General features: G+C 33.6%; 2 protein-coding genes across 3 annotated transcripts; one reads left to right on the forward strand and one right to left on the reverse strand.

Annotated features, from left to right (window-relative positions):
• The first annotated feature begins 4,556 nt into the window (after positions 1 to 4,556).
• On the forward strand, positions 4,557 to 8,943 carry LOC104787061 (stomatal closure-related actin-binding protein 1). 2 transcript variants are annotated; one of them, XM_010512564.3, is made up of 14 exons: positions 4,557 to 4,796; positions 5,132 to 5,197; positions 5,303 to 5,590; positions 5,698 to 5,826; positions 6,029 to 6,121; positions 6,433 to 6,573; positions 6,764 to 6,832; positions 6,953 to 7,036; positions 7,191 to 7,371; positions 7,659 to 7,775; positions 8,046 to 8,104; positions 8,211 to 8,345; positions 8,440 to 8,589; positions 8,677 to 8,943. In XM_010512564.3, the coding sequence occupies exons 3-14, from the start codon at positions 5,309 to 5,311 to the stop codon at positions 8,725 to 8,727; spliced, it is 1,491 nt and encodes a 496-aa protein (XP_010510866.2). In that variant the 5' UTR covers positions 4,557 to 4,796; positions 5,132 to 5,197; positions 5,303 to 5,308; the 3' UTR covers positions 8,728 to 8,943. The 2 variants fall into 2 exon arrangements, with proteins under 2 accessions (XP_010510866.2, XP_010510867.2); XM_010512565.3 differs by having other exon boundaries at positions 4,572 to 4,796; positions 5,309 to 5,590.
• A 269-nt stretch (positions 8,944 to 9,212) lies between these two features.
• On the reverse strand, positions 9,213 to 11,706 carry LOC104787062 (cyclin-B1-4). Its single transcript, XM_010512566.3, has 4 exons — positions 11,134 to 11,706; positions 10,703 to 10,806; positions 9,691 to 10,574; positions 9,213 to 9,594 (listed from the first exon to the last, which is right to left on the reverse strand). The coding sequence occupies exons 1-4, from the start codon at positions 11,177 to 11,179 to the stop codon at positions 9,468 to 9,470; spliced, it is 1,161 nt and encodes a 386-aa protein (XP_010510868.1). The 5' UTR covers positions 11,180 to 11,706; the 3' UTR covers positions 9,213 to 9,467.

Here is an 11,706-nt window from a genome sequence, read left to right on the forward strand (position 1 = left end):
AAAAAACAACCACCTTAAAAGGAAAATAATAGAGAAGTCGATTATGAACCCCAAAAGGAAGAAAGCATGATTAAATCCACATTGGAGAGGAGGAAGAAGGAATTTATGGAAAAATAAGATGAACCCAAAAGAGAAAAAAATTTCAGTCGATAAAGGGGGAGGGGAGGCACGATACAAAAGAGAAAAAAGGGTAAACCCTAGATTCTCGCCATATATGGCAACTGCTACAAAAGTCTGTCGCTTAACTTAAAAAAAAAATCTGTCACAAAAGGCACTAATAAATCTGTCATCACCCTGAAAAAAACTGTTATAAAAAATCTGTTATCAAACGTGAAATAATAGATTCGTCATTACAGATAACAAATCTGCTGTCACTATATCAACAAAAAATAAATCTGTTATCATTGTATTCATGTATAATAAATCTGTTATTAAGCAGCAGATTTTTTAGTAGGAAAAAAAAAAACTGTCATAACATAACAAAATCTGCCATAACGTATATTGTGCATGTGGGTCAATATAGCAATTTTAAAAAGACTTTTGAAAATCTCTTACCAAACAACAGATTTTTCCTTCAATCCAAAAATCAGTCATAACTTAAAAAAATCTGTCACCACTAGATGTCAAACTAGCAATTATTTTTACGTTTATAAATTTGTCGCAGTGTGACAGATTTTTTAAGTGAAAAATAAAACTGTTACAACAATCATAAAAAATCTGCCACAAAATTCCTAGAAATTTGACTAAAACAATGAAAATCTGTCATGACTTTATAAATAAGTCTGTCGCGTTAAGAAAATTTGCTGTCCACAAAAAATCTGTCGTTACACACTTCAAATAAATCTGCCATAGAAAACAAATCTGCCGTCAAATTCTGCAAATTAATCTGCCATCTAAAATAAGTCTGCCAAAAAAAAATTGCCATGGACAATAAATCTGCCACTTACAAATTAATCTGCCATTACATGTATGGCAGACTTTTATAAAAAAAGAAAAAAAAAAAGAAATTGCAGGAATTTTTTACCAAGGGTATTATTGACTTTTTTCCTAACAAAGCAAAAAAGGGTATTTTCGGTAAAAAATTAATCCAATTGACCCTCAAATTTTAGGAGCTAATCTAGCAATTAACTGCTCAATTTGGGTCAAACTAGTAATTCTCACTATTAAATATATATAGTAAGTTATAAGTTATAACTTATAACTAATCCTTAAAGTAAGATTTTTAAAAAATAGACTAGATTCGGACCCGCACGTACGTGCGGAATTGATTTCAAAAACTAAGTTTATTATCATGTATGCAATATATTATATATGTGCAAGATAATATTTGTAAACATATTTTTTTAGGAATCATAGTAACATTCATAATTCAAACTTGAATTTAGTAATCGATTTGTTTTTAATTCAGTTTTACAAAAAGAATAATCAGATTTGTTTTTGTTGTAAGTATAGACAACTAGAAAGTAAAGAAAAAGAAAGAGAGAAAGGTGTTATGTTATTTTGAGATAGAAAACCCGTCCCGTCCCATATATATCATGTTTTTTCATTTATAACCGATTTGAAATTATATATTTTAGTCAAACAGAGAAAATAAATAACAAATCTGGTATAATATTTATAACCCAAACTTATATCAGTTGGGCATTTGGTACAAATTATTTCATATCTATTACAAATTATTATAAGATTTTAATACTATAGATTAGATAATATATACTAATATACCTGTAAAATTATATATTATATATAATTACTTATTTTTTATTATCAGAAGATCGCAAATAATCCAAAAAGCTGCAAGGTTCACTGGATAATTAAAAAATCTCGTCTTTTTTTTTTGCAAAATTTTATTTTGAACTTTAGTTGTCCAACCAGAATTAGGGATGTAAGTATGCATTTTTTAAATTAAGTTTGTAAAATAAAAAATAAGTTTGGAAAAAGAGAGAAGCATAGTTTAGAGCTTTTTTTAATAACAATTCTACAAAATATTTCACTAATTTATATTACTCAAATTACAATATTAATATTCTCTTGTTTTTGTGTGTGCTATAACAGTTTTGAATCCAAGTGTGTTTTTAATTGTTTAGTTTTCTTTTATGTACATTGTTCTCATATTATAACTATGAGAAACTGAATCAACTAATCAGTGACTTCAACGTCTGATTTTTATTGATTTCGCATACTATCATTATCACCATCACAACTCTTCTTTTGAATTATTGATCTAGAATACCAAGTCTAATAAGTGATTTAGAATTCAAACCTTTTTAGTTATAAAGTCTAGAAAGTTAGCATTAGCCAACCCTATAATGTTTCTTGCATGTCAGATTATGGGTTCTATGAATAATATAAAAGTGACGCTCGATTTAGTTAAAACTATTCTGATAATAGATGACTTGCATGACCTTTCTAATACATTTTTGTTTTTTGCTGTCAAATATACTCTCTTTCATTGGAAAAGAATAACAAAATCAGTTTCTTTTTTGTCATGTTAAATAAGTTAGACGAAAAAGATAAGCAATATGAAGCAAGGCAAAAGAAGCATATGCAAGCACTTGCCATTTCATACAAATAAGAGGTTAGTATTTTAATCCTATTGACTTCTCATTTAAAAACTAATAAGAATAGATTTGAATTAATACTAAATATCTGTGACAAAACTATTTAATCAAAAAAACTTAGACAAAGTAATTTTTGAAAATGATAACTCTAAAATGTTTTGGGACACTTTCAGCATTCATTATTTGATTATCGAGATTTTCCTTATTAAATCCGTGAAGAGCACCATCGACCTGTTTTAGAAAAACTTCAGAAAACAATTTAACATGATTAGTGTATCTTAAGTTACACTAAACATTATTAAGCAAATGTTATACAATGGCTAGTTGGCTAGCTATAAATAAAACCATAAGAAAAAAAATGCTTAACCAACCTTGTGAATTTTACAGCTATCATGTCCATTGTAGATGGTATCCTTTTCAACATAGGGAGCTGATTGAAAAAACCTTCCAACTATGAACATGGTAGCTGTAACGCTGGCAAACAATGGTGACTCATTATTTGGATTCGACCCCGTATGATTCAGTTCCGTCACCCTATATTTGCCATCCTGGTTAACGTGATCTAGAAAATGTAACATGTCCGACCCCGGTTTTTTCCCATAGCTTTAGTCAGCTGGAAATTTTTGATAAGTCTCCACTTTCCTGGAGCAATCATTCTGAAAAAACTTGTTAACCAAGTATTTTTCATAGTTGCACGGATTAGAGTTCTCTGTTTAAAGAACATGAAAACAAATCTATATTAAAACACATATTAAAATATATTGTAAAGGTAAACAAATATAATCTATACTATTATTGAAATACACTCACATCAATATCAGTGAGTATCAATTCCAAAGTTTGTCCTGCCTTCAACTCTGTACAATCTTCACTTGTATCTTCCAAATGGTCTTAAAAGGTTTGATGTTAGCAAGACTTGTGAAATAATTGTTTGTAGCCATTTTTTGTTATTTTGGAACAACTGGAACTGTAAATGGTTTGTAGTAGTCGAGCTGACTTAAACCTTCATTACGTTTCTTGTATTTATATTAGTAGGGGATTTTTTAAGAATATACCCTAGTATTTAAAAGTTAATCATATCGTGTACCAATATTTGGTAAGTTGCTAAGATTTTGTAAATTACAATCTTTGGAAATCTACCAATATTTGGTAAGTTGCTAGAATTTTGTAAATTGCAATCTTTGGAAATCTTTTAGATTATGTTAACTTTCTGAAATTTTGGTATAAATTGTCAAATACATTTTTTTTAATTAACCGCATACAGTATATATATATCTTTTTGTAGAAGATATTCTAAGATTGAATTTTTCTAATAGTAACAAAAAAGGGAAGAAATAACGTGGATAGTTTTTCTTCACTTTAATTGTAGTAGCTAACTACGTGGGAAGATTTGTTTAAGATTTAATGGCATATATAACGAATATTATGTTACCATATTTTTTGTTCCGAATTTTGTGTGTTAATAATCATTTCATATCAATCTGTTTGGTTTCGATTTTATGGCTAAATGTATCACATATAATATATGTTTGGCTCCACAGTTTCTCATTAATTATTTCTGTTTGGTTTCAAAGATTAATATCCTTATTCCTATTTAAGTGACATTTCATTGTAATAATTTCAAACTCTATGTCTACTTATTAAAAATGTTTCCCTTTTAATAGTATAGATAAACCCTCTTATCTTCGTGTAGAACGCGAGTGATCTAGTGTTTTCAAATGAAAAGTATAGTTTCACCAAATTACTCTTATTTAATGTCATCATTTGAATTGTTAAGATTTGGTTAGGACAATAATAAAATCTCGTTGGTTAAACACACAAAAGAGAGAGAGCAAATAAAATAATAAAATAACATGAAATGAAAACAGAATCCGTGACCGCCGTGAGATTTTTGAAGTTTTCAGACTAACAACAAACAGATACGACAAAGACACGCATCAACCGGAGTTGAAAATTATGAAACAATTTATTACCTAAACCAGAAAACTATTAAATATATAATAAATTATTAAAGAAGAGATTAAAAAAAAAAAAACATACTTCACTGTTTCCACCAAAGCCACAATTTTTTTCACGGTCTTTTGCTTTTTGGTAAAGCTAATGCTTACGACTCTATCAAACTTCACTTTTTCCTTCTGCTCAGACCAAATCTTCTTCTTCTTCCTTGTGTTCCCGAAGACCTATTCGTATTCGATTTCAACGCAAACATTTGTCTGATCCATCAATCGGATTCGGGTAAGAAGTCTTTAGCTTTGTTCTCTTCAACTTCATTGCCTAAATATTTCTGGCATTGTTCGGATTACTACAGTGTTTTGTGTTCTCATTTTGGATTTCAAAGTTCCTAAATTTGACTCTCAGTTTCTATATTCTTTGAAATTTGTTACTAAATTGGTGGTATTTGTCAGCAACTCTTTATTTGGTAATCTAGGGTTTTGACTTCCTCCAAACCTTTATCTGTATTACGATGACTTTCTTCAATGTGTGTTGAATCTATTGTTATCTCCAACACTGGCATGAGTTTCTTTGTTTGATGTTGAAGAATCAATGTTATTGTTTTTTTGGTATTTCAGATTTTGTGGATTTTCTCAAGGACAGATCTGTGAGCACATTGGAGTATATTACTACTAGTCATAGTGGTTAGACATCTACTGGCATTTTCTGTCTTTTTAATTTTTAATCTTTGTTTTGTCTAAGTTCCTTCAAGTCTAAGCATTTTCATTTTTTTTTGGTTTATAAATAAGACACAGATGACAAGGGTTACCCGCGATTTCCGAGATTCATTGCAGAGAGATGGTGTTCCAGTAGTATCAGCAGATGTGAAATTTGCTTCGAGTAGATTTCCTAATTATAGAATTGGGGCTAATGATCAGATATTTGATGTGAAAGATGACCCTAAAGTGCTATCAATGAAAGAGGTTGTTGCGCGTGAGACAGCACAGCTTATGGACCAGCAAAAACGTTTGTCTGTTCGTGACCTTGCCAATAAATTTGAGAAGGGTTTGGCTGCAGCTGCTAAGCTATCCGAGGAGGTCTGATATATTATCCTTATTTCAATGTTTGGTATCTTCTACTCAGTTTTGTTTCTCTGTTGGTTCTTATATGTGCCTAAGGCTAATTTGGTTGGGAATGAATGCAGGCAAAACTCAAAGAAGCAACTTCCTTGGAGAAACATGTTCTATTAAAGAAACTTCGAGATGCATTGGAGTCTCTAAGAGGACGTGTCGCAGGTAGAAACAAGGATGATGTAGAGGAAGCCATTGCCATGGTTAGTCTTTTATAGTCATTTCTTTGTATAGTTCTGGTACTTTATGTGGTGATATCTATAGCCACTAGCCTTTCGAATCAAAATGTGTTCTATTTTCCCTTTCCAGTGTTGCCTTCTTAAATTGGCTCATTATCCCATCGCCAACATTTTTTCGGCGTTCCTCTATTTCTTAAGTATGTTTCGAATTTGTAAATTCTGCTAGGTTGAAGCTTTGGCTGTTCAGTTAACTCAGCGAGAAGGAGAGCTGTTCATAGAAAAAGCGGAAGTAAAGAAGCTGGCGTCTTTCTTAAAGCAGGTAAAACATGCTCTTTGAGACGTTGACATGTCTATTTCATTTTTCACCTGAAACAACCAAGTCCTCTGAAATAGCAAATATGTTTTCGTCCACGGCTTAATGCCATTCAGGTTTCGTTAGTCCTTGAGGTAGCCAGATAAATAAGAGAGAGCTGGTCCTTTTTGTTGTCATTTTTAAGTAGTTGATATTCGAATACTTTTGATAAAGAACTATGAAGTTGTAAATTAGTGATTACTGGTTGGAATGGTTTAATAAATATGCAAATGTGTTTTAATTTTATTGCTGATTAGTGGGTAGCATTCTTTAACTAGGCCTCAGAGGATGCTAAGAAACTTGTCGATGAGGAAAGAGCTTTTGCGCGTGCTGAGATTGAAAGTGCAAGAGCAGCTGTACAAAGAGTGGAAGAAGCCCTGCGAGAACATGAGCAGATGTCCCGGGCCTCTGGGAAACAGGTATGTAGTGATGGCTTCTACCATGATCTAGTAAATTGTCTTATGCTTATAATATTGATTTACGTAACATTGGAGATCTCTCCAGCTTATGCTGATTTCACCTTTGCACATGTAAACCAGCTTATTGTTCCATTTTCTTGTCAAGTATATAACACATGTAAACACAGTATTGTTTACTTTATTATATCAGGACATGGAAGACTTAATGAAGGAAGTTCAAGAAGCTAGAAGGATTAAAATGCTTCATCAGCCAAGCAGGGTAGGTAGTTGAGAAGTGGATTATTTGTGGGGTTAAAATGGCTTGATCGATCTATCTAAGTCAATGTTTCTCTAGTATCTTATATTGTTTTTAAAGGTCAAATCATATGCGTTGTTTTAGGTAATGGACATGGAGTATGAGCTTCGAGCACTTAGGAATCAGCTTGCAGAGAAATCTAAACATTTTCTTCAACTACAAAAGAAGGTTAGTTGGATCTATATTCCATACACATATATTTTCTTTTTAGTGCATTGCAGGTCCTTTTGATTGTCCTAACTTCGATATGAGGGCTTTGTGACTGTATACTGTTTACAAACAGATGGATTCTCATACTAAATTACATTTTTCTATAATTCAGCTCGCAATGTGCAGAAAGAGCGAGGAAAATATATCCCTTATATATGAAATAGATGGCACTGAAGCTCTAGGTTCTTGTTTGCGAGTCAGATCTTGCTCCAATGATGCTCCTGATCTTTCCAAGTGTATGATCCAATGGTACCGATCATCTTCTGATGGCAGCAAGAAGGAGCTTATATCAGGTCCACTCACCTTTCCCATTATTTCTTTCTTTGACTAAATTGTGTAAATATTTTATCCATACAACAATACATGGTTCCATAAATTGGTGAGCTTTTCCTAATTGAGTTCAAGTATTTAAAAGATTGTAAGAGCTTGTCGATTACAAATTAGATTGTTATTAACATCTAATGATTTCGGAATCAGGAACAACTTTTGCTCATATTGCTGATGTAATTAGAGCCAAATCAAGTTGGAGATTGTTCTACTCGCTGAGGACAGATAATTTATTACTATATTCCTTTCTCAGGTGCCACAAAATCAGTTTACGCTCCCGAGCCTTTTGATGTTGGACGAGTCTTGCATGCAGATATCACTTACGATGGCCGTTTGCTTTCATTATCCACAGTTGGAAAGATTGATCCAGGTTCATTGTTATGTTATAAAGGGTTCTTGTTTATGTCAGCATGATATAATGTTTTGTGTAGGTTGTGTTGCACTGTTGCTTAGTAGATATTCTCTTTTATAAATCATTGTTATCACTACTTACCCTAAGAGCAAAATAAAAAACTTTATTGAATTAACTATGAAAAATCATTCATGAAATAATTTACTTATGACAAATCAATGAAAACGATACTGGTTTCATCATTACTAGATGTTTCAACGAACTTAACAAAGTCTTGATTTGGTGCAGCTGCTGGATTGGGTAGCTACGTGGAGGCTTTAGTACGGAAACATGATGTTGATTTCAATGTAAGGTTTCTCTGATGCTAAATCTTAATACATATATATGTATATTATAGGCAGGGATGTCTCAGGCTTATATGAATGTTATAGTTCCCCTTGTTGTAATTGACAGGTAGTTGTGACCCAAATGAGTGGGGAAGACCATACATCAGAATCTATCCACTTGTTTCACGTTGGTAAAATGAGGATAAAACTTTGCAAGGGAAAGACAGTGATTGCAAAAGAATACTACTCTAGTGCAATGCAGGTAAGCATACTCTTTTGCCCCACAAAGTGTCATATCTTTAGTGTTGCGCGGTGAGACCTTTTATATCATAATCTTTGATGATCATATTGAGTAGCTATGTGGAGTGAGAGGAGGTGGAAACGCTGCACCTCAGGCATTGTATTGGCAAGCGAAGAAAGGGGTGTCCTTTGTGATAGCTTTTGAATCTGAGAGAGAAAGAAACGCTGCGATCATGCTTGCACGAAGATTCGCTTGTGATTGTAATGTAAGTATATAACAAAGATGAAGTTAGAAAATATGGTTTTGTAGAAAGAGGTAATGATGTAAGTATGAAACTGATGTGTTGTTGCAGGTGACGCTTGCGGGACCAGATGACAGAACAGAGACGGGTCAAAGCCCATGAAGAAGGGGCTCTTAACTAAGTTGTGACTTTATAGTATCCGTAAGAGCTTTTTTTGTTGTGTAGTTTATATATAGGGTTTAGGCATTTGTTTGAATTGTACTTCTGTTGTGTGTAAAGATATCGAATCAATGAAGTAAGAGGTGATGGTGAATCTCTATATGTAACGGGTGGCTTGTGTTTGTTTATTCATTTGTTTCATGGCGTTTCCTTTGAAAATAACATATACCTTGTTTTTTTTTTGTTGTCAATCTTCTCCATGAAAATCACTCAAACTCTTCTTGGATAAGATCTCAAACCACACAAAATTTTGATTTTTCTATTATATAAAACCACACAATATTAGGATTGCAAGTGTTCCATCAATAAAGCCAAACCTATCAACCAAAATCCTGCAAAAACCTGAAACAACTGTGAAGTTGTTTCTAGAAAACCTGCTTCTCAATATTATAAGTTCGAAGTTTGGAAAGGTCTCTTAACACTAGAAATGTGACAAAAGGATTAACACGATCTATTAATAAGATAATATCACAAAAAAAACAGTCAAACTAAATCAGCGGAATCCAAGAGAAACTTAAGATAAATGAAAAAACCACACATACAAAAAAGATCTCACAGAGATTCCAATACTACACCAAACCGAAACAAAAGCGAAGAAGAAGAACACATAGAGATCATTACAGCTACATGATCAACAAAAAACTAGAGTTTTGTTTCTTAATTCTTCATGAACAAGAAACGGATTAGTCTTGGAGGGAAGAAAGAAGAGCAACTTCAGCGTTTTCTGAGACAGAGTATTTCTTGAACACTGCAGTTAGTGTACTCTCTGAAGCCGAGTCCCTTAACTTCATCAGCATTTCCGCATGCTCCCTGAAAAAAAACCAAAACCAAACCATTGTTAATTCATGACGGTAATAATGAAATAGTTCAATAACATACTGCAAAGATAAGATTGGATTCGCTTACATTATCTCATCTTCCAAGTAGCCAGTGTGATGTTTCAAGGTCTCAGTCCAAACAGGCGTCTTTCCAAGGGTTTGACGCGCAGCATAAACCGCTGATGCAGCCAGCATCGATGGACGGTTTAAGACAACTATAGGATACTTCATAAGTCCCAGCTCAGCCAAGTAGAACACCAGTTTCTCCATCTCAATGTCACATGGAACAGAAGCTTTAACATAGCGACCAAGGAACACATAAGGAGTTGGAACAGTGATGTACCATTCAACTTTTCCTAAGATGGATTTCTCCATAGCCAAAACCTGTTTCCTGCAATAGGCATTGTCCGAGATACAGACGAAGTCATTAACCTCAGGAGCCCAAATCTCTTCATACTTGCAAGCTATAAGCATAGCACCTAGTCCCAACAGCTGAAGCTCTCTTCTAGGAACCATAGCCAAAGATAGAAACCGATCAACTAGGTTAATGGTTAGGTAAAGCGTCTCTGGCATCAACTCAAACTTCCTGTGAACGTCAACAAGCCAATCAATCAGAATCGATCTCATCTTCTCGTTTATCTCAGGCTGTGATCCTATGTAGTCTTTGATTCCTCCTTCCTCTTCTACAGTCTTGTAATACTTGAAGATGTCATCTACGTATTCCACAGCAGCAAGTTCGTTGTCAGCATCCACAGCATCAATATCAATCACAGGATCCTCCTTTACGTTTTCTTTCAGTCCGCTCGAAGCAGCCTTGCTTCGTGCTCTTAAGGTTGAGGTAAAAGTCTTGGTTCCTCTTGTATGAGTCCTTCTGCTAAAATGTGGTTTGCAGCTTTTCTCGTTTTCATCAGGGCTGATGACAATAACCTCAGCCTTTGTCTGCTGTTGCGGTTTCGCCTTCTTGACAACGTCCTGAGGAGATAGATAAATACTTTTATGAGTTGCAAAATTCGAATGAAAACAGAACATGATCAAAGAAAGAAAGAAAGAAAGAAAGAAAGAAAGAGGTCATAAAGATGTTTTAAAAATCAATCAATCACCTTTCCGGTTACAACATCACGACCAGTGACAAGATTCCCAATATCTCCAAGAACTTTTCGGCTTTGTCTCCCATGTCCTGCAACATTCTTCGATTTGATTTCGCCTATAGAACAACAGAAACCCATCAGTGGCTTTACAAAAATCATCAAACTTTTCGTTGTTTATGTAAACGAACAGATACTTAAAGTCACATCACATCAAAACCAACGCAATTGCAAGAAACTTTAAAGGAAAACGAAAGAAAATATTAGATTAACAGATGTAACAGATCAATCGATCAAGACCCATAACAAATTTAATCAATCTGTAATCAAAAATCGCGTCAAGAACCCACGTAGTTGCAAGAAATCGAAGACAAAAAATCAAAGAAAACATTAACCAAAATCCAAATTAAAAGGGTATAATCAATCAAAGATTGAGAAACAAAAACCTGCGATTCTGCGCTGATGAGGAAGATCAGAGACTCTAGACGCCATTACTGAACCTTGTTGTTGTTCTTCTTCTGTGATCTGAAGCAACGCTCCTCCAATAGTCGTTAACAGAGATGAAAAGAAACCCCGGAGACGACTCTTTCCCGTCCCGGCTTCAACCCAACCAGACGCCACTCTCTCTGATTCAAAACCTCTTTTTCGCTTCTCTCTCTGATAAAAGAATAACAAAACCCTAACTTTTTCTCGATCGTGAAGATTTGTGATTGAAGAAGGGGCACAGTTTTCTTTTAAATAAAGGGGGAAAAAAAGTTTAGCTCTCTCTAACGGTCATTTTTTTGTTGAAATCAAATCTTGACCGTTGGTTTAACTTTTAATTGAGATCTAACGGTTTAAAATGAGTGTTGGTCATAAAAAATTAAAAATGTTACTACTAGCCGTTGGAGACGAGGAGAGGAGCGGACGTGTGGAGCGGACGTTTTATTTTTAAGAATAAATACATAACAAATTTGCAAAAGTAAAGTAACGAAACAAATTGAGATCTTTCCTATTTTCTGTTTCAATACAAAACACTC

Source organism: Camelina sativa, chromosome 5 (assembly GCF_030686135.1).
Source record: "Camelina sativa cultivar CO46 ecotype springtype chromosome 5, ASM3068613v1".
Lineage (NCBI taxonomy): Eukaryota > Viridiplantae > Streptophyta > Magnoliopsida > Brassicales > Brassicaceae > Camelina > Camelina sativa.